The 26,091-nt window shown below is 41.5% G+C and overlaps 1 protein-coding gene across 2 annotated transcripts; it reads left to right on the top strand.

Annotated features, from left to right (window-relative positions):
• The first annotated feature begins 6,649 nt into the window (after nucleotides 1-6,649).
• On the top strand, nucleotides 6,650-24,298 carry DYRK4 (dual specificity tyrosine phosphorylation regulated kinase 4). Of its 2 annotated transcripts, none has more exons than XM_054281844.1 (14): nucleotides 6,650-6,950; nucleotides 10,648-10,731; nucleotides 12,088-12,237; nucleotides 13,355-13,490; nucleotides 14,648-14,811; nucleotides 15,174-15,310; nucleotides 16,144-16,284; nucleotides 17,904-18,042; nucleotides 20,250-20,331; nucleotides 21,039-21,211; nucleotides 21,802-21,862; nucleotides 22,405-22,534; nucleotides 23,243-23,388; nucleotides 23,824-24,298. In XM_054281844.1, the coding sequence occupies exons 1-14, from the start codon at nucleotides 6,927-6,929 to the stop codon at nucleotides 24,048-24,050; spliced, it is 1,794 nt and encodes a 597-aa protein (XP_054137819.1). In that variant the 5' UTR covers nucleotides 6,650-6,926; the 3' UTR covers nucleotides 24,051-24,298. The 2 variants fall into 2 exon arrangements, with proteins under 2 accessions (XP_054137819.1, XP_054137820.1); XM_054281845.1 differs by having other exon boundaries at nucleotides 6,660-6,950; nucleotides 14,714-14,811.
• The last annotated feature ends 1,793 nt before the right edge of the window (nucleotides 24,299-26,091 follow it).

Raw genomic sequence — 26,091 nt, forward strand, 5'->3', positions numbered from 1 at the left:
TTTAGAATCCCAGATGGACAGAGCCATCTAAAACACTCAGAGCTGGTCTAGAGGAAAATATAAGCACAGGGATGTCCTGTGAAGCTGCATCCTGCCTTACAATTCTGTTCAAAAACCTATGGATAGTACTATCCTTGCTTTTTTTTTAGTAGGAGCCATGTAATTGCAGTTGTGATGACTGAGGTTATAAGTGAAGTGAGGTTTGGAGAGAGAAGTGATTTCTTTCATGAACCAAATTCAAAATGTTGGGAAGCCACAGACTTACTTCTTTTTTTTTAGTTGTTGTTATTGTTTGTGCTGTTTGGTTGATTTTTTTCCTTTTTCTGGTAACAATTAGGCAGCTCACTTACACAGCCAAAGTTCATTCCCATATTTATCCCCTCGTTCTGATTACATTTGTCATATGCCTTTTTTATTAAATGGTTCACTGGCACTTACATGTCAATAGAAAGCTTTCCTCTGGTTTTCCTCCTGTGAGGAAAGGCTGAGGGAATTGGGATTGTTCAGCCTGGAGAAGAGAAGGCTTTGGGGTGACTTCATTGTGCCCCTCCAGTGCCTGAAGGGAGCCCACAGGAAAGATGGAGAGAGACTCTTGACAAGGGCCTGGAGTGACAGGACAAGGGGGAATGGCTTCCCACTGACAGAGAGCAGGTTTAGATTGAATATTGGGAAAAAATTGTTTGCTATGATGGTGCTGAGGTTGCCCGGAGCAGCTGTGGCTGCCCCATCCCTGACGGTGTCCAAGGCCAGGTTGGATGGGGTTCTGAGCAAGCTGGGATAGAGGGAGGTGTTCCTGCCCATGGCAGGGGTTAGAACTGGATAATCTTTAAGGTGCCTTCCAACTCAGGCCAATCTATGATGCCATGATTTAAGGATCTCATTTATTATTTTTTAATTCCAAATCTACTGTGCCTTTATTGTTTTAAGGCTGGCATTGCTCCTCTGCTTTTAAAAGATTTTTCTTTCACTTTAATAAAATTTGTGTAGCATTTTTTTCTGCATTTTTTAAAAAATATAAATTGTTTTGTTATTATCACAAGAAAAGTAAAGAAGATAAGGAATTGAGACTAAGCATTAGATATTTCCCCATGGAGTCTGCCAGGAATACTTGAATAAAAGACCACTGAGGTCCATTCCTTTAATATTCCAAGCTGAGGCTGCTCCAGCTGCAGGTGTTTTGCTGATGGAATATCTAAGGGTTCCATAGAGGATTGGGGTGTAAACAGAGACAGGACTACATAGAAACTCTCATTTCAAGATTGTCCAGAGTTCTGAATGCTAAGGGGGAACTGTGAGTGTGGTGCTCAGGGGCACTGCTGGGATTCTCAATAACACTGGGAATTACCTTGGATTTACCCTCATTAGGCAGTTCATGTTCAGAGCAGGTGAGCTAAAGCTGCAGCTCTGTCTTTGAAAAAGAATTAAAAAATAACAGAAGGAAGGAAAGCAAAGCAAATGAGGCACCCCAAGGGATGGGTTTGCAGTGCTGCTGAGCCTAATTGACAAACATGTTGTGCTGGTGTAAAGTCCTCTAAGATTTCATAGAGCATCAACTTCCCAGTTCAGCTCAGTTTGGTTTGTGTCATTGCTGGGGAACATGGTAAAACAGCCTGGGACTTGATTCCAGCCAGCTCACCCTAAAAATCATCAGTCAGCCCAAGCTTTTATTCACAGAGGGGCACAGGTTGGATCAGTGTCAGGTTTAACTCACAAAGAGAACAATTTAATGGAAACTGATTTAAAACACGGAGCTTTGTCATTATGGGAAAAGCAAGAAAGGAGCAGTGAGAGCTGCTGTGATTTCAGCTTCTTCAGTAACTCTTGTTTACAAGTGAGAAGAAATAAAAGAGTCCAGCCTAAGGTAATCATGGTTGGCATTTTTTTTATTGTTTGATGTACAAATGTTTGTATTAGGTTGTGACATACCTGTTGTGAGGAACTAAAAATAAACCGAAAGAAGATAGTTCAGTCCGTTGTACCATCTGTCATCAATTCCATATGATATTTTTATTGCATTAACCATTATTTAAATTTCTTTGGAGAAGTAGCATTAAGATGTGTGATTCTTGAGACTGTCCTGTGCAGAGCTTCAGTGATCCTTGTGGGTCCCTTCCAGCTCAGGATACTCTATGAATCTATGATTTATGATGGCAATTTTTAATGAAAGCAGTATCATTAGTATTGCTGCAAAGATAAGAAATTAACATTTTTAACTTACAGGGGGATCTTACAGGTTTCTGCATAAATAGTAAGCAAATAATTAATTTATGGAATCTCAGATTACCTAGGGTTCTGCAAAAGATTTCAGATTGACCTTTAGGTTTAAGTAAAAGTCTTTGTGGTATCTTAAAAGTATATGTATATTGCAGACAGCTGGTCTATTTTTTATTTCAGAGGGAAAAAAATTGCTCTATAGAAATACTTACAGTAAGTTGCATTACTCTGAAATCAGAAGTCTTACATTATTTTTTCAAAGTGTTTCTAAGTTTAAAAGTAACACATGATGCTTTTGTTTAAAGTGACTTTCTAGAGAAAAATTACTGTGAGAGGTCACTCATCGCTGAGGTACTGATTTCATACAGTGTAACCCCTCTGAAGTGATGAGGTTGGGAAATTATTTCCCTGGTTTTCCTCCTCAGAGGGCATTATTTAGGAAACATATCTGAATACACAGGTGAATGTGTGGTGTCAGTAGGATTTGGGGAGGTATTTAGTAACTGTAGTTATGAACTACACAGGTTCTGAGAGGCCTTGGTTCTCCTGGATTGGCCTCCAGCTTCCACTTGAGGCAGCACAGGGATAACACAGGCGCTCCCCACATTTCACCTGCAAATGGGTAGAAACAGATGGAGCTCTTTCTTGAAGGAAAGTTCTTGCAAAGCTTTCAGACCTTCACAAGCAAGCCAAAAATCCTTTTCCATCGTGATCTTGCCAGGCCCAGTATCGCTGGCAGAGCCAGTGAGGGGATTGTTCCATTCTGCTCTGGGCTGGGTTGGCCTCACATTGAATATTGTGTGTGGTTTTGGGTGCCACAATATAAGGAAGATCTAAAGCTGTCAGAGAGCATCCAAAAGAGGAACATGAAGATGGTAAAGGGCCTGAAGAGAAAGCCACACAAGGAGCAGCTGAGGGCACTGGTCTGTTCAGCTGGAGAAGAGCAGACTGAGGTCAGAGCTCACAGCAGCTCTGCGGCTTTCTCACGAGGGGAAGAGGAGGGGCAGGCCCTGATCTCTGCTCTGTGTGACCAGGGACAGGACCCAGGAACGGCTGGAGCTGTGTCAGGGGAGGATCAGGGTGGGTATCAGGGAAAGGATCTTCCCCCAGAGGGTGCTGGGGCACTGAACAGGCTCCCCAAGGATGGTCATGGCCCCAAGGCTGCCAGAATTGCTCCAGGAGGGTTTGGACACTGCTCTCAGGGATGCACAGGGTGGGATTGTTGGAGTGTCTGTGCAGGGCCAGGGGTTGGACTGATGATCCTTGTGGGTCCCTTCCAACACAGGATATTCTATGATCCTATGATAAGTTTGCCTATCAAATTTTGGGGGTTTTTTTTCCTGCCTATGACTTACATTTCAACAAGCTTACCTAGACCTACATTTCATCTGTGCACCCCACTCAATTTAGATCAGTTTATCTGGTTCATGTCCAATTCCTGCTTCTCATGTGATTCCTCTTCAGTTTGTGAGTCCAGGAATAACCATATTTTCTGTTCTTGGAATAGTCCTGAGAACAGATTGATGCATTAGAGAAATCAGTTGGATCACTGATTTCTGGGCTGTCATTTCTTTGCCCAGTCTGTTTTCTAGAAATGATGGTGTCGCTGGGGTCCTTATGGCTTTGTACAGTCAGAGAGCTGTTTGGAAAATCCCCATGTCCCCAAATTCTATTTGAATTCAACAAGGACACTTACTCAGATGTTAGGAATAATCTCAAAAGGTTCTGGCAATTACACCCTTAGCAACACAGCGCCTTAATTCCCTCCTATGTAAAACTGCATTCATAATTCTTACCCAGCTTTTGAGCACATTTAGAACAAACAGCGTTGTATTTTTTTTTCTTGTTTGCTAGAAGAAAGAGCAGATCTTAAGTGTGATAGGAATTGTTATTAAACTTTAAAGAGCCAATTTACTAGCAGCTAACTTAAATGTTAGAATCTTGATGTTATCATATCCCAAGCTTTTCCACTCTTCCGTGGAAGAAACATTCTGAAGGAGCCAGTCCTCATGACTGGCTTTTCTATTTCTATCAGCCTTGGACTGATTGGTTCATCTGGTGGGTTCTTTGCCCAAGTGAATGTATGCAAAACCTTAAATCACCCATTCCCTTTGCACTGATTTTGCAAAAGGCAAAAAACGTGCTTCCAATGCTTTATTAGAACAAATAGAGCAGAAGTGTTTTAATAAGTTTTCTGTCAACACCACTCACTTTGGAAATTTGGTATTTACCTTCCCTGGTTCAGCCTGCAGTGGCAGCATTGGATGTTCCCTGTGGCGCTGCTCAAGCCTGGATTGGTGCCATAGCACAGCACTGAGACAGCTCAGTTCATTGCTCCTCTGTGCTTTTTGCCCTCACTCAGATCAGGAAGACTGAAGTGCAGGAGTAGCAGAGTAAGTGCTATAAAGAGTAGAATTAATCTAATCTAATTCTAGGGATGTAAAAGTTTGGGATATCTAGTCTACATTACTGGAACAGGCTCCTTCTCAGGAAAAGCCAATAAAAAGACAGGAGTGCTTCCACAGGGAGATTTGTTTACCTTGAATGTTTAGCTAAGATGGAATGAATCCTTTTCCTACTCCATTATGCAGGGGGTTTTCTTTGCAGGGAAAGCTCTTTAATTTCCTTTACCACTAATACTATTCTACTTCACAGAGATGTTGGCAAATTTAGAAATTTGGTAAAGATATTGTCTGTATGATGATCATGGGCAGCGATCACATCCATAAGGAATTTATGTACAATTGCACTTAGCTCCTTTAATTAAATGTCTTTGTGAAGTGGGTAATGAAAAAAAATTAGTTACAAAGATAAATCTTTCCTTCAAACTTAAAAAAACCTACTTTAAATTTATAGCTGAAACATTTCATGTACTCCTTTTTACTTCATTGTAGCATGACTGAAACTTAGTAAGAATCCTAGTGAGTTTCTCTTGCTTTGAGACTATTGTTGAGAAATGGAGGGGAAAACTGTATTCAATGCCTTATGTCATCAAAAATTAGTTGGCCCTCTTCAGATAATATAAAAGAATGATCCTGAATGTTGTTTTTATTCCTGCATGACTTATCACAGCAAATTTGAATATGGTTACAAGAATGTAATAAAATGAAGAGGAGAGAAAACATTGCAAAGAAAGGAAATAAGGAAAATAAAATAGAGGATGTTCTTCTAAATGAGGGATGGCTTAAACCTGGGCAAATCTGTATTGCACTCCTTTCTATGGAGGCTATGCTGGGACTGCTAATGGAGAGAGACTATTGACGAGGGCCTGGAGTGACAGGACAGGAGGAAATGGATTCCCACTGAGGGTTTAGATGAGATTTTGGGAAGCAATTCTTTGCTGTGAGGGTGCTGAGGCCCTGGCACCCTCAGGTTGCCCAGAGCAGCTGTGGGTGCCCCATCCCTGGCGGTGTCCAAGGCCAGACTGGATGGGGCTCTGAGCAAGCTGGGATAGTGGGAAATGTCCCTGCCCATGACAGAAGGGTGGAACTGGATGATCTTTAAGGTCCCTTCCAACCCCAGCCATTTTAGGAGATCTGCATGCCCCCCTCCTGGCATGACAGCCTGAGTGGTTATTTGGTGAGAGAAGAAGTTTCTCTTGCACATGACGTTTATAATACCAGGGAGGATTTGTTGCTTAGAGGGTTGCCAAGCTTGGATGAATGGAAAAGTGGGAGTGATGGAAGTGGGAGCAATGTGTCTTTTGGTAAGGTGCAGCCCAGCAATTACATCAGGAGAGGCTTTGCAGAGACCACCATGGCTGCAGAGGAATGGCTGTTTGTCTTTTGGCCATTCCAGCAGCATCTGTAAAAGCAGCAGCCTTCAGTGGGTGAGCGTGTATTTTCCTCCTTGAAAACCCTGGTTTCTGAGTGAAAGTAGAACTATTCTGGGTTGTTGACAGATTTCAGACCATCAGGGAACATGTCATTCTTTGGCTGTATGAAGGAGGAAGACCACACTGTATTTTTGCTCTAGATATTCCCCTAAGACAGCTGGGGAATAGGGACGCCTCCATCAGTGCCCCATCATACATGTACAGCATCCAAAGGAGAAAGAGGAAAGACAGGAGGGCAGCTAAGTTCTGTCTCATTATCCACACCAAAATAATCCACACACTCATTATCCCACAGGGCAGAGCAGCTCTGCACCAATGCCCTCAAGAACCTCAGACCAAGGTGCCACACTGACACACAATGCCCAATGAGAAACCAACCCTTAAGGAATTAATTAATTTTCATTTTCCAGTCTGTCAGTCTTGTTGAAGAGATTTTGCTCAGTGTATAGCAAGGTCGCTGTGACAAATTCTGACAAAATCCAAGTTCAAGTGTTTTTTGGTTTCGCAAGCACATGAGCTCAGTGAGAAAGAACAGACTGAGATGACAAGGAGAACAGCCAATCCTGTTATATTTGTCTTTCTTATTACTGACTTGCCATGATAAATATGGAAAATTATATTTGGCTAGAAGGAGGCTGAGAAAGGGAACAGATGGCCACCAAAAGAATACTAGAGCAGCTAATAGTCACTGGCATATTTCCGGGAGAAAAATTTAAATCTGAAGCCAAGCAGAAGCATTATCCATTTTTTTCTGCTCAGGGCACTGTGCATGGAACTGCTCCTGCTATGCTCTGACTAGATGAAGGTGGGCTTCCTGAAATGCCTTCCCTGAATGGAATAAACAGCTCCTGTCCTGCACCTAACAGCTCTTGCAGTAATGCTGACAGAAATAGTTGACAAGGTGGGGAAAATGTTTGTGTTCCTACTGTGTTTTGAGTGAGAGAGTGTATTTGCTATGGCTTTTTAATGTATTGCATGGTTTAGCACCTGTGTTGTATTCTCTCCATGTATTGTACAGCCTTCATTCAGTTTTGAGAACAGGGGGAAGAGATTGCCTATGTGAATGAAGGGGTCTTTTTTTCATGTAGTTGTGTATTTAAAAAATTCCTAAATTTTAATGCATTTCTGATTTCTATGGTTAACATGGTACTGAAAAAATACTCTGATATTTTGAGAATTATGGAAGTGTGTCATGATGCCTGATTTTACAGAATGCTGTAAAGCTAAAACTGTATGACTGTGGGCTAGGTGGGGGATGAGTACCTTGTTCTGTTTCTTTGGTGGTAACTGGAATGAGCAAGGTGGTCCAGGATTTCCAGGGCTGGAATAGCAGGAGATGATAGTCTGGGATTGCAGCATTGGAGCTGTAGGACAAGGCTGAGTGCCACAGGAGCAGGGAAACCAGGGGTGAAATGGAGTGGAATAGTAACAGGTGCTGCAGTTTTTCTTTGGAGTGCATCTGCCAGAATGAGCCCAGCCACAACAGCTCAGCTGCAGAGCCCATAGGGCAGCTCCAGGTTTTGCTAGAGCAGTTCTGCTGGGTCACTTGGATGAAGACCATCAAATAAAACCACTGTGTGGACTGTCCAGTAAATCCACCTGCTCTCCATTCAGCCACCAGCAGGACTGGTGTAAGCACAGATCAGTTTTTCTACAAAGAGAAGTTTGTTATTTTCCCTTTTGGGGGAATTTTATGAAGGTTAGTCACTTACTCATTTTATTGAATAAATTGCCTAAAGAACAATACAGCCTTAGTAAGTAGGTTTTGAGAAAGGGGGACAAAGAGGATCACAGATTTCCATGGTTAAAAAAAAGGCATGGGCTGATTCTGCTTTTACACTGTAAAAAGAGAAATGTCCACCTCAAAGTCTTGGTAATCTTTCCCCACTGAATGGAAATTAAATGGATTCCAAATCCAAATTCTGGCAGCACATCTTGGAGCCCACTCACATTCTTCCTTAGCTCTTGCTTAGTTTAAAATATGTTTTTTAAATTTTTCATGCTCTGCTGTTAGTAAATCTACTTTAAAAAAATGTAAGAATTTAGACATAGCTGCCTAGCTTTTTAAAAGAATTGCTAAGAAATAAAATGCCATTTTGGAGTGAAGATTCTGCAGTCTGCACAGGTATGTGAAGTCGTTTCTTTGGTTTTCAGTGATAGTTTTTTCTCTATAAAATCCTGGCTTTGTATTGACTTGTAGCTAGAGAAGCATGAAGCAGTTAAGAAACTACCTTGAAATGAAATGTAATATTTTCATCAGCTCCAGAAACTGAAAATCATAGCTTGCTGGGAAAGAAGTATGGATGAAGTGTGAGGAAAAAGTATAACATGCACAAAAGTTAATAGTCTTACTAAGAGCTGGGCTGATATAATTAGTAGAGTTTTGAGTGTGTATTCCAGACTCACCTTCATAACAAATGTGATTGTCCCTTGAAATGCAAGATACGTAGATTGCATAAGATTGTCTGTAGATTATCTGGGAAAATACTCTGGCACTGAGTTTTCCATGGAATCATCATCTAAAGAAATTCACACAAGGATATTTGGTGCTCTGGGCAAACTGTGTCATGCTCTAGGACACTCCTGTTTAGGATGCAGTAGTCTAGTGACCTTCTTCTGTGGCATTTTCTGTGTTGGCACTGGTAATAATTTAGATTTACAGCATATCATCCCTTATCCCTGTCTGGGTGATCTCCAGTTCCAAAGATGGGAATTACCATGTCCAGGTTTTAGTAGTTATCCCTTTTCTGCCATTCTCCTGTGTTTCACAGCCAGCCTTCATCTCACGCCAGAGCTGTTCTCAGTTTGTTCTAGATCTGAGATTTGCCCTTGCAGAAGGGTTTGTTTATTCATTTGTTAACAGGAAGAGCACACACAGAGCACAGTTATTTCAGGGGCAGTTTCCAGCTGGTCTGATCAGCTTCAATGGTGTCTTCCTGGCTGATGGTGAGACAGCTGAACCTGTCAAAAGGCAACATTTCTTCCATGTGGTCAGGTAGATCTGTACACAGAGATTTAGCTCCACATTTAGTTTAGAAAAGTCTTTTAGAGTCTCTAATCTAAGTGCATGTGCAAGGGTGGATATGCTACAGGCTCTGGAGTCAGTTGAGAGGAGGCTGTCAAGATCACCAGAAGGGTGGAGCAGTCTGCTGCGAGGAAAGGCTGATGGAGTTGGGATTGTTCAGCCTGGAGAAGAGAAGGCTTTGGGGTGACTTCATTGTGTCCTTCCAGTGCCTGAAGCAAACCCTCAGGAAATATAGAGAGAGACACTTGACAAGGGCCTGGAGTGACAGGACAAGGGGGAATGGCTTCACACTGACAGAGGGCAGGTTTAGATGGGATATTTTCCCATGGGAAAGGAGAAAGAAATGGGAAGTGGGAGATGGGAGGAAGAAATTGTTCCCTGTGAGGGTGGCAAGACCCTGGCACAGGTTGTCCAAGAGAAGCTGTGGATGCCTGGAGTCTGGGGCTCTGAGCAGCCTGGTCTGGTGGAAGGTGTCCCTGCCCATGGCAGGGGTTGGAACTGCTTGGTTTTTAAAGTCCCTTCCAACCCAAACCAGTCTGTGATTCTGTTCAGGGCAGGATGTGCCAGAGCCATTGTTGGGGTGTGTTCAGTTTGATCTCCCTGTTTGCAGCAATGCTAATGTGCCCTGCCTATATCAATGTCACAGTGTGTGTGCGTGGATCAGTTTGCCTGCAAGCATCCCTCACCCACTACAGCCTTTATATAAAAAAAATATATATACACTTATGTTTGTCTATGTCTATATATGGATATCTGCAGTATATTGGCACAGGTGCAGCATCTAATCTGAATTGTCCTGCCTCTTCCAGGCTCAGACAGAATCTTTCAGGAGCCCTTTTGACCAAACCCAGTGGGGTTCATTCCAGCCTATAGAGCAGAGCTCCAATCTGCTTTAGCCGTGGAGCTTTCTCGGTCTAAATTATCCTAAAGATTTCTTCATTTCATTGCAGTTTGTTATTGGGCAGAAGTGTACAATGCTGCTTAGCATGTTTATTGAAAAACTGCTGAAAGCACCAGCAAACTCTAAAATGGTGAGCTGCTTAGCACTTTCCCCATGGATTTTTTTTTTGTATTTATTGCTAATACTGTCTGCCCATTGGAGCCAATGGGGTTTTTCTATATTTCAGTAAACTTAAACCCTGATTTTATTTTTACAAAATCTGTACCAGAAGCTGAATCAGTTTAATGCTGCTTTTAGCAATGTATGGGCTCACAATCTACCTCATGAGGCAATTTAAAGTTGTTCTTCCAAGAAGACTCTCTACCAGCTTCCAAGTACATATTTAGGGATTGCAGAGGCCCCTTTCCCTTGGCTGAGCACAGGGCCACACCAAGCATCTGAGAGGCATAATAACAAAATAAACTGTCTCTGCTCCAGCCCACAAAACAGCTGCTCAATTGAGAAAGGCATTGCCAGAGTGTAACATGTTTTCAGCAGCTTTTGTGGGCCTCTCTCACACCTTCTGTAGGCACAGGCATTGCCACAAAGGAGGGAAATACAGAAATCAGGCAGAGTTTCCATAATTTTTTCCTCCAGAATAATTTTTATTAAAGCCTCGCTTTATGTTTGCAGTCTTCCCATGTGGATGCTTTTTCTCAGTCTCAGCTGACTGTTCAAGAGAGGGATCATCTGGGCTCTAACAGAGTCTTCCATCAGGTATGTGACTCTTCAGCTGACTTCAAAAATACCTGAATGCTTGTTTTTTAAGTGATCTCTTATAATAAATTAATATGGGCAGAGGCAAGTCTTCTATTCCTTGTCCCCTTCCATTTTCTCTGTGGCTGTATGACTGTCCCAGATGCCTGAAAGTATTTTGGTTTTGCTGTGTTCAGTAGCATTTGAGGCATTTCTTCTACCACATCACTTTTGTTTCTTGAAGCTTTTGGGAAAAGTCCACTGGAATGCCAGTTCTAAGTTTTTAAAGGCTATTCCATTATTTATTGGAGTAAAAAATGTACTCATTAAAGTTGATTGGCTTCAGACCATTGCTCTTTGCTTTTTAAGAAAATATCAAACCTCACCTTTGTTGTCAAAAGCTTGCCAAATATGTTTCTATGCTTCTCTGAGGAGAAAAATTTCACAGGTTTATGTGGGCTGTAGCTTTTGCTCTCTTGACCTTATTCTGCATTTCACTGTGCACAGTTGATCTATTTCAGATCTATTTCAAATAATTGTTTTATTATTTACCAAAGAAATAGTCTACCTGAAAGAGTTTTCTTTGTTGCTAAGAGTTTGACTTCTCTGACTTGAGATATTCAAGACACTGATAAGACATACAAGACATTCATAAAACTGTGCCCTTTAATGACTGACTGCAATTAAAAAATTACATAGCCGTGTTTTGCAAATAATTAATGGAAGAAGTCAGGAAGGACTAGTAATCCTGGATTATTTAAATGAGCATTAGCATTTATTTTTAAGCAAAGTTTGCTGAGAGCTTGCCTTTTCCTCACCAGTAAGGAGTGCAACAAAGGGGTCCAGTCAAATGGAGCTCCATGGGAAATGAGGGGGAAGGAAATATAGAGAATCCAGTGCAGGGAATACTTCCCACTGTCTCCACCCCTGGTGTTTGGCAGCACTCCAGTCCCAATTTCTCTTCTGCCACTGGGAATAGTTAATGGTATTTTCTGCCATTGACACTTCATGCCTACTTATTACCCTGTGTGGGCTTTATTTTCCCCACTCACAGGAGTCCTGCTGCCTGGAATGGCTGCTGGGCTTCCAAACCCAGCCACCCTTTGCAGCTGAAGCAGTCACTGCTCTGATGCTGGATGGAAGTGTTCTTGTGAGGAGTCTCATTCCCTAAATTGTGCTGGATTGCCTGGATAACCTCGTGCTGCTGTTAGTACAGCTGGAGCTGCCTTAGCATCTGCTCATTTCCCCTTTGCCTTTAGGTGTCAGAAGTGAACCACACACATTTTCCAAGGAGTTGCATCCCTCTGCTGTTCATAGGCGTGACACAGAACTGCTTGCTAGGTCGTTAAGTGACATTTCCTTGTGCTTTCTATTTAGAGAGTCAGTCGTGGTGTCCTTTCCCTCCCACATCTGGAAGGTCAAGTCAAGCATGGTCTGGCTGCAGATGCTGCAAACCCTCCCTCCTTTGAGAGCAGCCTGCCTCAAATAGCAAATAAGAGCTTGCAGAGTGTCCTCCCTTCTTTTCAGGTGAGTTATAAAGCTCCTGGACATCTCGTTTGCCTGGTGAACCAGCCTCCCTCCAAGTGCCACTGAGAGAGTGTCAGTGGCAAACTGTCACAAGTGTGTAAGTGTGGGGGAAGAGAGAAAAAGGGTCAGAATTAGAGACAAGTATGGAAAAAAGCTTCATTTTGAAAAGAACCCCTTTTTACTTGCACACATCCTTAACTCAAATCCCACAAGCACCAAGATGCTTTTATTGAAGGGGTACTAATCAGGACTTCTTGCAAGGATGTGGTGGACCAAGCTTGCCCAGTTGTTAGTCCATATCCCATCCCCTGGGTTCGCCTTGTCTTGGCAACCATGTGCTGGTTTTGGAATATGGCTTTGGTACCCTTCTGACACAGACAGACACTGAGCTGGTTTTTGTCTCTATCCAGCGACACTTCTATGAGGACTTTCTCAAAGGATGAGAAATAAGAATATATAAGAAATAAGAAATAATAATACTCTTCCATTTAGTTTGGAAGAGTCCTCTGAAGGACATCTGGCCCAACCTCTCACTACAAGCAGAGCAGACTTGGAGCAGGATGCTCACATTATGATCCATTTATCCAGTTCATCTCCCACTCACTGGTCTCCAGTGTCACAGGCCCTGCTCAAGGCAAAGTCCATGATGCTCACTGCTTTTCTCCCACTGGCCAAGCCCATCACTTCATAAGAGAAGACAACAAAGTCTTTCAGACACCATTTGTTGGCATATCCATACTGGTTATTCCAAATCAACTTCCTGCCTTTCACTTGGTTTGGCTTGGTTTCCAAGAGGGATTGTTCCACAGCCCTCCAAGGCTGACCAGCATTGGTATACATAGCATTTCTAGAGAGTCCATATACTGAAAGGATCTGGAAGATGAACTTCCTTCTCTCATTTATAGAGATGTATCTTTCCATGGTCCAACAGCCTTCAGTGCTTTTGGCAGAATTTGCAGTCTGAATAAGCAGGGTGTCCTAGTGCTCAAGCTTGCTTGTTCTATCTCAGCACAAAATTGACACAGAGATTACTCAACTAATCCAAAATAAATATATTGCAGCTTTGTCTCTGTGAATATAGCAGTTTTTAATTTTAATTTTTTTTTCTGCTTGGCAGGAAAATGGAATTCAAGGCAATTTTCCTCAATTTAACCTTCCAGACAGTCTTCCTGAGAGTGATACCAGAGTCCATACAAAACCAACCGAACTGGAGAGCACCAGCATCGGTGTCAAACTGCCTATGACAGCTTCAGGTAGAATATCCCTGGATAAACTGAAAGGACTGGAGTGACAGGCTGCCTGCACAGATGAGCAGTGTGTATAGTCAGGACACTCAGGGACCAGAGGTGCCATGTTAAATGGCTGTTGAAATATTTGACAATTTAGAGCACAGCAATATGGATGGAACTCAGTGATTTCTGATTATCCAGCTTGGGGAAGTACCCAGTAAAGGAATGATTTGACTAACACAAATACAGAAGAAAAACATGCAGTATCAAAAAGAATGTGTATTTACCTAAGACTTAGGTGGGGTAGGTGAGAGCAATATACCATTACAGGGATAAAACCCTTTCCCACTTCCTTGTGGCTGTGTCCCATTTTATTGATGTGGGCTAAATTGCATTTTGGGAGTTCTGAGATCTAGAAAGTTTCTGACAGAGTTAATCTATTTCTAGAAGGAGTCTAGGAAAAAAAAGTAGTGGCCTTTTGCTTTGAAATTATTTAGCATCCCTGCATTGCTGGATGAAGATCTGCCACTGTTTAACAAAACACCCACACATGCATGCAACACATAGATTTATAATGCTCCTGTCTGAATATATATCCACATTTAAATTATGGGAGTGGAGGTGTTAGGGCAGCTGAAATTTTATGCAGGAAGAATCAGAACTAGGAGAAAAGCAGATTTGGACTCCATTTAATTCCTAACCTCAAGCATCCGACTGATGATTTTTATCAGAAAAACAAGTACTTGAAAGCTATGGTTAACTAGACATTACTGACATTTTATAAATATAGCAATCAAGCCAATAAAAATGTAACTTTTCATATAAGTTATGGAGCCTGAGGGACCAGATAGACAGCAGATAGGATTTCCATAAAATCTATGCACATAACTTCCCTCACAATTAAATAATTTTAACCTAAACTGTCTTAAAAGTCTTGCTGACAGATGATGAGTGCTTTATTGAACTTAATACTGCAAGCCAGAAAAAAAAATAAATAGAAATTTGTATGAAATTGTAGAAAAAGAGAAATCTTAGTTGGAAGGGAACTCTAACAGCTTTTCTCAGCATCCTGCTCAAAGTGGTGGGCTCTACTGTGAAATGTTCCATTGTAAAAGCACTTTTCCATCAGGTTTCTGACATTTTATTGATTTGTGGTTTTACGTTCTTGTTTTCTGATTTAGAAGCCTTGAAAAATTTTAGAAACCAGTTAACAGTCTATGAGCAAAAAGAAATTTTCAATTATACAGAGCTCTGGTTTCTTGGCCTGGAAGCTAAAAAGATTGAAGGTTTGCCTGAAACCCAGAATAATAATTGTTATGATGATGAGCATGGTTCCTACTTAAAGGTAAGTGGAAAAATTATGGTATTTGTTTTGAGCTCAGTAAGTTTGTAGTGATTTTATGCCAGCTCTTAAGTGTTGTCTGTGAGATAAATGTTGTTTCTAGAAGATAAATGTTCACATAGTGAAAAAATGCCTTTTAAAGCTGAGGGGAGAATTCACTTTGCATGTCATGCAGGGTTGATGCAAGGCAGCTGGGCTATGGAAGCATCACTTGGGATTGTCCTTGTTACCCTTATTTGATGTAGCCTTCACCTGCAGCTAGCCCACCATCTGTCATGGAGAGCAGACTCAAACACACAGGAGCTGCTGGGAAGCCTGATCTTTGTTGTACTCCTTGAATTTGAGCCCTTTGTGTTCTTTTGAAGGTTTTACATGACCACATTGCCTACCGCTACGAAGTCTTGGAGGTCATTGGGAAAGGGTCGTTTGGGCAGGTGGCCAAATGCCTGGATCACAAAACCAATGAGTTAGTGGCATTGAAAATAATAAGGAATAAGAAAAGGTGAGATATCTGCTGACTTTAAACCAGTAAAATCACTCCTCTTGTATACAGGCAAACTGTGACAATGTGAACAAATCAAAATCAAACCTCATTAAACACAGTGAGGGCAGAGTAGGAAAGACGATATCAGGAACTGGCCTGGACCTGGAGAAGAGAGAGCCTAGGAAAGTAAGCACAGTTTCTCCAGGTTCACAGGGTCTCTCTATCCCTTGCACAGTGAATACACAACCCAGGTAACCAGCTGTGCAGGACTGAGAGTAGGGGCCATCCCCACAAGGTTCCAAAACCACAGGAATATGCTGGAAGGCACCCATCACTTGCTTGAACATGAAGAATTCTACACTGTGGTCCTAAGCAACCTGTTCCTGTTAAGTGGCTGGTTACAAATTTGTGAGCTTGAGACAGAGTCAGTGAAACAGATGTTCAGCTGTTCCATTTTCCCCCTCACTGAACACTAAGTGTGAAGATGCTTTTCAGAATCCCCTGTCTGACTGTGGTAGGTGTGAAACATGTTCAAGGAAAGTGAAACATTCCTATAGACTTGAGAGCACCAGGATTTTAGTCTAGATGCTCACTGGAAACCTTTTCATTTAAAGGTTTTCTCAGACAAGTCAAATTAGGTACCCTGAAGTGTTATGTAAGGCCAGTGTATTTAGACTAGGAATCAACAGTAAGAAATCCAAATTACAGTGGTTAAAGAGGTCGAATGAAACATTTTAATAATTGTCCCACCTGCTGAACTTATTATAAACTCATGGTGTTTGTAGCATTTCCAGAAATACAAATGCTACCCTGAGTTGATGTCACCATTCCCATGTCATGTGATATTTCAGATTTCACAGCCAGGCTTTGGTAGAAGTGAAGATCCTTGATGCTCTGCTGAAGAAAGACAAAGATGATACTCACAATATCATCCACATGAAGGAGTACTTCTACTTTCGCAATCACTTCTGTATCTCCTTTGAACTGCTAGGGTAAAGTACATTTTCCTTTACATACACCTTGAGGAGAATTGTAGCTCTTGTGCCTTACAAGATTTAATTTTTATGTCTTCTTCAGAAGAATTGGCAGCTAGAAAGCAACACTGTCTAAACACAGACTGCATAACTGAGCCTTTGATCACCCAAGGTGAACTGAAAAAGGCCACGTTCAGACTTCACACGGGCAATGACATGATCCATCCCTTATTTTCTGTGCTGGGTATTGAAGGCTTCTTCCCCGAAAGACCTGTGAGGAAAAGAGTAAATGCAGGACTGGTAAACTTCAGGGTATATAAATATGAATAATATCAAATAATTTAAAAATAAAACTGCATCTTACTTTTTATGAATCTTTGCTGCAGGGCATCTTAGGAGGAGTTCTGGAGGAATTTTGGTGAAGTCAGATCATTTTATTCATCAGCCTTCTTGTAATCAGGGAATCGAACTGGAATTATCCAGGTTACCCACACTTCTCCAGCCCCTAGAGTAAAGCCCCCATTGGTGCATGTGCTGCAGACCCTGCTAAAGATTCAGCATGATATGCACAGCTTGATCCCAAAGAAACCTAAATCCCTCGTGTTGCTGCATGTGAGTCTGTCACTTACAGGCACAGGGGTTGAGAGGTGACTCCTCTCCAGGCAAGTCACAGACCAGTCTTTTCTGAAAGCTTCTATGGAAACACACAGGGAAATGGGAGAGCTGCTATCTTTAGGTCTCCACAGAGGAGTTGAAGACTTGTTGTCATAGAAAAATGTTTGTCTGGTAAAATTTTCATTGCCTTTAAAATACCATGAGAAGCCTTTGATTTGTGATCTTTTCCGTTAAGTCTGGGCAACTTTAATTCCAAAGGAATGGGCTGTGCCTGCCACCAGTGGACACTCCAGTGAGGAAGGCAGAAAGCTCCAGCTGGTCATGTCCTTGTAGACATGTGCTAGTGCTGAGGACACCTCTCACAGGGAAGAATTTATTCCTAATATCCAATCTAAACCTACTCCTTTTTCAGTTTGAAATCATTACCCCTTGTCCTGTCACTATCACTATCAAAAATCTCTCTCCCTCCTTTTCATAAACCCCTTCAGGCACTGGAAAGCTGCAATGAGATCTTCTAGAGCCTTCTCTTCTCCAGGCTACTGAGCAGGGCCACTGGAAGTTGCTAAGATGTGATGGTCACCAGAGGGATATAATAACCCACTGAGACCTGATTTGATGGGGGGGTTATCTAGAAATATTTACTGCTGGTTAAAAACCTTTAGACAGAAATTATTTACTCAAGACACCAAAGCAAAGAGAAATGACAGCAAAAGGAGACAGAAAAAAATTTTTTTTTGGTTCCTGAATGATTATTGTACTTGGTAAAAATCAGCACAGCTGCTTAACAACAGAGAGTTTAGCAAGGAAGTTCAGAGATTTTACATCTGCTTTAGATCTGGGAGGTGTGCATATCAAATGCAGGGCAGCATTTGCAGGAAGGAAAATAGCTGTCATTTTCCTCTGCATGAGTCCTCCATGTGGGAAGACAAGCTCTTAATGCACTGGAAACTAATCACGCCTTTAAAAATAAATTCTCCAATCTCTTATCTGCTCTCTGTCTGCTGCTTCTTCCTCCCCCACAGAATAAATTTGTATGAGCTGATCAAAAAGAACAATTTCCAAGGCTTCAGCCTGTCGTTGATTCGCCACTTCACTCGGTGTGTGCTGAGGTGCTTGCAAGTGCTCTACCAGGAAAAAATCATTCACTGTGATCTGAAGCCTGTAAGTACAATCATTTCATCACCTGGTATTCTGTACAAAATAAATGAGCTTATCCTATTCTTTATTGATTGAGAGGAACTGTCAGGAGAAAACCTAAAAACCCAGTGTGATGTTTGTACAGAAGCTGTGATTTACTTCAGATTATGTTCATGCTACAGTCAACTCATTATTACCATTGATTCAGTTCATTCACCAAAGCATTAAATGAGATAATTTGGTTGCCAAAACATATGCAAATATAAATCAAATTCAGATAATGACTTTTTGCTTAGAGAAAAAGAAAAGTACTTGTAAAATTAAATATTTCAAGGTGAGGGACATTGTAATGCAAGGAATATTCACAAGGCAGCCCTTTTCAGGTTATCCTCTGAAGTCTATTTAATTTCTCAGGCATAACTATAAAATTAAGTAGCCTAGTAATGACAAAGGAATTCTGTGGAACAATATTTAGGATGTTTGCCTGTTTTTGGAGGAACATCTGTCCTCCAATTCCCTCTGCTGTATCTGCTAAGCATTCATTGAAATCATTACCCCTTGTCCTGTCACTATCAAAAATCATTTGATAGTAAAACATTTCCATTTTCCTTAAGCCCCAGATTTAATATTTTGCAATTTTCTGAGATTTCTGAAGGACTTTAATGATATTTTCACTTCAGATGAAAGTTTCTCTTGATTTCCTTCTCAAAAGGGCAAATTAACCAATAAAGAAATAAATAAGTTCTCAGGTAAAAATGCTAAGGATAAAATTCTGCTCTCACTTTGCTAAATGTATCTTGATTTAGAATTCTGAGAAGTCACATATTGTCTATACCCATTGTCTTACCAATATCTTTGCCAAACCAATTTGCAGTGAGGAGAAAGGCTTGCAAGATAACACCTATATATGAATCAAAACCAATTAGCCCAATGGGAAATCTGTTTCCAGGCAGCCACTGACAAGGAATGACGTTGGCAGCATCAATTAGTGTAGTCTGTATTTAAATAGAGCAACATGTTAGTGAAAATGTAATGAGTTAACTAAAAGACAATTTTGTTCTCATTCAACAATTGTACAGTTTCATGAATTTATGTTGCCTGAAACTCACATCTGTTATCCCATCTGCCTCCTATGATATTTCTCAGCATTAGGTAGAATATGGAGTTTCTCTGGCCTTTATGCTAGGTAATCACTGCCTCCAAAGCCTGGTTTTTCAGTCAATCCTGGTTTTCCAGTTTTGATCATCTCCCTTGCATTGTGAGGGATTCAGTATAAGAGACAGAGTCCTACCATGAGCATGAAGGGATAGGAAGCTGCAAAGATGGGATGCTGCTTCCCTTACCACAGCCAAAAGCACCTGGACTGTGAAAGTCAGTCCTTGTCTTGACTTTCACCAGTAGCAGCTTCTCCTTCCTGGCACACGAAGCATTTCCTTATGAGCTAATTACCCAGGAAACCACTTCATCATTATTTGGCATCCACCTGGGAAGTGTTCAGTCCTTCAAAGCCCTGACATATAATCACTGTAAAACTGGTTGATAAAGGTAACCATCGGTCTGCTGAGACATGGAGAAGGAAATCCTTCATTTAGACAGACTTTTAATGAGGATAAAACTCAGCTCTGCAGAAATGAGCTGAAGGCTGTGTTTGCTCATCAGTGCACACACATATATCCCTGAGCTGGCTGTTTAAGGATGACTTCTCCAGCTGGACTTGCAAGAATCCAGTGCTGTACCCACCTGCACCCAGCTAAGAATCCACAGGACCCTGCCTTGTCCATTTATCCCTCCCTTGAGATTTGTGCATCACACAAGTGGGGAGGGGTGAGCTGACACAGAGTCTGGGGCAGGCAGGGCAGGGGAGAACTGTGCAGTGTGGCTCCTTCATGGGCCAGGGGCTTTCTGTGCTTACAAAAGGATGGTTCTGGTTAATTCAGCACAGCCCAAAGCCAGGTGCAGTTTGGCTTTTACTAGATAAGCAACCCTGAGTTTTAGGGAGCTCCCTGGTGCCCTTTCTGTCTCACCTGCAGCCTGCATACCAAATCTCCCCTCTGCTTTGCACAATTGCACATTATTGGCTGCATCCTCCTGTTAGCAAATGCATGCCATAGGAGGTTGGATTTTGAAGCTCTCATTATGCAGAGAAGTCTAAATGTGATTTGCATTCTGATTTTCTCCAGCTTAATATGGTGCTAAACCCCTCTTTTCCCTGTGATTTTTTTTCTTTTTAGGAGAACATACTATTATACCACAATGGGCAAGGTTCAGTCAAAGTTATTGATTTTGGATCAAGCTGCTATGAAGACCAAAGAGGTTTGCAGAAAAGTCAAGTTGATGTAATTTTCTTAATAAGCTTTCTTAATTTTAAATAATGTGGAAAAACTATTTCTTGGATTGGGCTAATATATTGACCTATGCCTCTAATTAGAACCTGGTGAACGGTTCAGCCACTGGTGGTGGAGAAAATACTGGTAGAGACAAGTAAGATATTACCATTCTTTTTCTTTGTCCCAAGCCCAATCAGCTCCTTTGCTCCTGTTGAAATCAGAATTGCAGTTTCAAGAGTGGTTAGCTGGAACAAACTTAAGAGGATAATCCAAATATTTCACTTATCAAGGAGTTTGTCAGGTCCAGAGAACCTTTCTCTGTGAGATGGTTAAATTATAATTGGTACTTTTTGTATGAATACCACAGGGAGGGAAATGGGAACTGTACTTTTAATTTAGGAACTGTTGATTGATGCAAATGGAACACCTTCAAATAGGAAAATGAGCATGGATAAACTGAATCACAGCATTAGGAGAACAATTTACTTCAGTGAAACTTGTTGAAAAACGATTTCTAAATAGAACGGGGGAAAGTGTACCACGGGATTAGAAAATGTTTCCAGAGCCTATGTGAGCAATCTGTGGATAGACAGATTTATGATTCCTGAACATATGCCTCTTTTCTGTGAAATCTGCAAATTGACATTTCAGTCCCAACTGTGATTTTTGCTTCTTGTCTGATTTTTGATCCAGTGTACACCTATGTTCAGAGCCGCTTTTATCGCTCCCCTGAGGTGATTCTTGGTCATCCTTACGCTATGGCTGTTGATATGTGGAGCTTAGGCTGTATCATAGCAGAGCTTTACACAGGCTACCCGCTCTTCCCAGGGGAAAATGAAGCTGACCAACTTGCCTGCATCATGGAGGTAACTTTTGGGGTTGGTTTGCACACCCATTTGATAAACCACACCACCAGAAACAAAGAGAAACCTCAAGCAATAATGAAATATGATTGGTTATGGCCTGGCCTTCCAGAGGGAGGTTTATTGCAGCCAAATGGCTCTTTCAGAAGGGCCCCTCTGAGCCTCTTTTCCTCCAGGCTGAGTCCCTTTGCCAGCTCCCTCAGCTTCCCCTCATCAGACTTTTGCTCCAGCACCTTCCCAGCTCTGTTCCCTTCTCTGAACACACTCCAGCCCCTCCATGTCCTTCCTGAAGTGACAGGTCCAGAACTGGACACAGATTTGAGGTGTGGCCTCACCAGTGCCAGGGAGAGAGGGACAATCTCTGCCCTGGCTCTCCTGGCCAAGCTATTTTTGATGCAAAAATGTGTACAGGCAGCACTAAGGAATCCCTTAATTCCCTCCACAATAAGAGGAAATATTTTGCAGACATTTCACAGTAAATTGCAACATTCAACTTCTTTTCATAAGGAGGGCAAAATGCCACACTTCACCTATTGGTTGTTGAGTATCTTTATGAAATGAGGAGTAACTCTATGAATTAATTTTCTATGAAGGTATTGGGTCTTCCACCAGCTGATTTTATCCAGGCTGCATCAAGGAGGAGAACATTCTTTGGTAATTTCTTCTGATTATTTGTCATTTCTGGATCCCTCCCTGGTCATCAATCACTAATTAATAGCACTGGTAGAGAGTAGGGTCAGAGATCTTTAGCTAATTCCTACCTGATAAAAATACTTCCAGGAAGAGGTATGGAAAAAAAGTAAAAGGATAAAATGAGGCCTATAAACAAACCTGGAGCTCTGCTCTTCATGTCTTATGGGCCTCTAATTGCCAAAGTGATAGAGATGTTGCTCTTTAAAAATATCATTGCTGAAAGGAATGCAGTGGGCTCTGGGAACTAATTTGCATTTTTCATTTCTCTGTGTATAAATTTGGTTTGGAAATTGCTCAAAGCAAACAAACCAAACAAAATGTAGGATATGGTCTCTAGGATGTAATCAATCCTGTTTGCCACAATTCAGGTAAATTAGCAATCCAGCAGGGCAAAACTGGTATTAGTGGGATGGATGTGGATCCTGTTTATGCAACTTTTTAAGGTATTTAGTGAAGGTTTTTAATGTAATTTTTGAGGATATCTTTTTTTTTTTTTCCCTAAGATTCCAAAGGTTTTCCTAAATCTGTAACTAACAGCAAGGGGAAAAAGAGATGCCCTGACTCCAAGGATCTAAGCACAGTGCTGAACACCCATGATGCTGGTTTCTTGGACTTCTTGAAAGGATGCCTAATGTGAGTTCATACTGTACACAACAAGCTACTTTTGACTTTGCTTTCATTCTTTTGTGCCTTTAAAATCCTGGTATCTGTTGTGTTTGCTTGTTTTATTTTTTGGTGGGGTGTTTTGAGTTTGTTTTGTTTTCCACGTGGCATCATTTGTATAACTATTATTATTGACACTTTACTATATCTTCTTTAGCAGTGACTTCAAATTTCTTTCTAGAAGTTCAGTAGCACTTTCCTAAAGAAATTCTAAAGAAACTGCAAACTTGTGATAACATGGGGAAGAAAGAAAGAATCATCCCACCATGTTTCACAAGAGGGTTGCTTTCAGTGTTCTCTGTTTGCCCAGTCTGTGTGAATCATGGATTCATTTCGGTTTGCAGGTTGAATCAGAATTTTCAGAAAACAATTTCAGTGGAGCAAAAAACCAAACCTTAAACAAGAATGTTGGGTCCCTACCCTAACAGAAGCAGGAACTGCATGTTAAAAATGGTTTGGTGCTGCAGAGGATTTGATCAGCACAGTGCTGACGTAAATAGGTTTTGAAGGCTGGAGAAGATCACAGATTTTTCCTTGGTTTTGGGATAAAAAGAAAATTATCTTGTTTCAAAAAAATGTCCTCGTGACCTAATTTTCAACAGACAGGGCTGAATCTCTTGCCTCTTACTAATTTTCACATAGAAATAGTTGAATAATGATTTGTCTCATGGATTTAAGGTGGGAGCCCTCCCTGCGCATGACTCCCGATGAAGCGATGAAACACGCGTGGATCCAGGAGCCCAAAATCTTCCGGAAGCCACAGGCCCCAAGGAAGATGAGTGATGGCTCCTTCTCTCTGCTGGAAAGTAGAAGAGAGACTATTCGTAAGCATGTTCCACCTCAGGACTAAGGGCATTTATAACACCAGTGTTTGGGGCTTCTTTGTGTTCAGTGTCATCTGCGAGGGGAGGTGGCAGTGTGGAGATAATGGATGGCCCCTGAAATGGGGTGGGTACAGGCACCATTCCTCACTTGTGTAGAACTGCATGCCTTATGTTTTAGTTCAGCTGCCTGCAAGAAGACTAGAAGCGCTGAAGATTCACACAGAGAGCTCTTTTCCCTGCTGAGAGAAAACAGTATCTGACACCACACCACAGTGCATGCCACTTTCAGAGCAAAAGAATGCAGCAGTGGGGGTTGTGAGATCCCTGAGAAAAACTTTCACCTGATTTGCTAGGAGTTTTTGTGAATCCTGTGTTTTATGTGCTGTTAAGAGTCTGCAGTCTTAACCCTCTCATTTTAATGATTTTTTGTTGCAGAGAATCTCTGGAAAAATGCAGCTGACAAAGTGAGAAGTGAACTGGCTGACAGACTGACTCCTTTCACAGGCGTAGCAGAAAGTGATGTGCAGAACACAAGGAAGCATGCTATTCCAGAGAATTACTTGGAAAACCACATGGAAAAGCCTATTAAATACGATCAAGCAGAAGACAGTGGTGAAAGGGCTCTTCCAAAAACATCTCTTTTTTTCCCACCGATTAAGTAACACAGAGCACAAGCTAAGATTGGCTCAGTTGCATACCTAGTGTATTTTGTAGGTATTATTTGTACTCAGGAATATAAGCTATATCTGTCTGTTCATGGGCTGTGCACATTGTAAGTATATTTAATGTTCTTTTTACCCTGAAATCATCTAGTCAACCAAAACAGAATTTGAGAACCATTCATTTTCCTCATCTCCATCTTTGTGATCAGAGATTCTTCACAACCAGCAGCAATAAAATGGAGACTGTAGAGGTGGAGAGTGGCTTATTCTTGGTGTTCTAACAGACTTTTGGATTTTATATTTTCCTGGATCTAAAAGAACAGATGTGTTGACTGAAAAATCTGAATCCTTTTTCTTACAGCAGCATAAGTCAGGAATAATTCATGGATAAGATTACTGAATTTACTTATGTATAAAACAAATAAGAGAAATCAAACCCAGCATCCTCATTTTCCTCCTGCTACATCTTCCTCTTTTTATAGTGAAGCTGCTAGATGAAAACCATTGTCACACCTTCCTAGCAGATTTAGAAATGCAAATTATGCTCTTTAGCTCTCTAGCAACAACAAAGCAGAGTGGTATTCTGGGCCCATTTCTGCAGGGACTCAACAGGAAGAATGGATTAAAGCAAGCTAGTTTGATTTGGGAAAATTGTCCTTCACGGCAAGTTTAACTTAATACTCTGAAAAAACCCCAACAAAAACCAAACTAATTTCTATGATCCCTCTGGCTTAATGTGTTTAATTTAGGTATTTCACTCTTCTAAAGGCAGACTATTTTTTCACTGCATTTGTAAAGCACCCACCTCACTACACCTCTTACATTTACTGGAGCTTATAGCTAGAAATTCAGTTGAAAAGGAATAATGAGAAAATTGTCCTACCAAAAGCAGCTGCTACTTTAGCAGTGACACTGCAGCAGCCCCAAGGGAAAGAGGTGTTCAGAGGTGTTTAGAGTCACCATAGCAGCAAGCTCCCACAGGCTCTTTTGCAAAAGGAAAATCCACAGGATATGGAAATGGTCCTCAAACAGTTCCAGTGTTACAGGAGTAAACAAGCCACCTGACAGGTACAGCTGAATCACTTACTGGTAGAAGTCACCTCAGGGAGAATGAACTGCTGTATCCTCCCCTCAGCTTCAGGCAAATCCTGGGACTCCTGAAGAAACACCTGGAAAATGAGTGATCCAAGAAGGGCAATAGCCCATTATTGAGGGCAATTGAGCAGAGAATTACAAGATTATTTTGGCAGACAAATACCATCCTGCTGTGATGCAGGCATTCCTGACAAGCAGGCCAGCTTGCAGTGCCAGAATTATTTGTACCTGTGGTGTCAGAGAGACTCCTTTGCAGCTGAACCCTCATGGAGACCATAAAATGCTCCCATTCCCATTCTTTAGCAGAATGATGTACTGGGAAAAGTGAGCTCTGTTCTGCAGAGGGTGGGTGCACTGCGGAGTGTGGACAGAGCCCTCATCACATTTCTCAGACCCTTGGAACAAGAATTTACTAGTTTGGTGCAGTTGCTGCTCATTCTTCATCTTCTCCGTCACATTCCCTTCCCAAGTTACAGTATCTGATTCTCACAACTGTGCACTTGGGTTTTTGTCTGTTCTACCTCAGGGGAAAAGTTTGGGATCAATTATATTGAGATGCCCTTGACCCCTGGAATGGATGTCACCCTAATGAAGGTGTAAACCTCATTTGATAAATGGCCTTCTATGCTGGAGCTGTGTTTTCTTCACAATTTATTATATTTCAGTAGCTCTTTGTAGTAAGCATCATCATATTATTTCTCATGGCATATGCTGGTGGGTTTTCCAAGGCATTCAGTGTTGAGGGAAAAGTGGCAAAGTCATCTGAGCCTGTAATTCAGTTTGATCATCCTTCCATATAGAAGGCAGATAGATGGCATTTCACTGTAGCTGCCATGAATTTGCTGTCTTCCCTTCCTTGCTGACCTGCTGTTCTGTTTAATTCCTGCAGCCTTCATGGCGATCTCCATCTTCAAACTCTTTCCTAATAAGGGCTCTTGTGGATAAC

This window comes from Melozone crissalis, unplaced genomic scaffold, assembly GCF_028551555.1.
Source record: "Melozone crissalis strain CALT ecotype California unplaced genomic scaffold, PUWL_Pcris_2 ptg000033l_1, whole genome shotgun sequence".
Classification (NCBI taxonomy): domain Eukaryota; kingdom Metazoa; phylum Chordata; class Aves; order Passeriformes; family Passerellidae; genus Melozone; species Melozone crissalis.

Excerpts from the sequence above, each read along its gene's own strand:
- DYRK4 (XM_054281844.1), top strand. The coding sequence starts at position 6,927 with ATGCTGACAGAAATAGTTGACAAG. Across the intron at positions 6,951-10,647 it reads TGACAGAAATAGTTGACAAG|TCTTCCCATGTGGATGCTTT; the intron begins GTGGGGAAAATG and ends TTATGTTTGCAG. Across the intron at positions 22,535-23,242 it reads TTCTTGAAAGGATGCCTAAT|GTGGGAGCCCTCCCTGCGCA; the intron begins GTGAGTTCATAC and ends CATGGATTTAAG.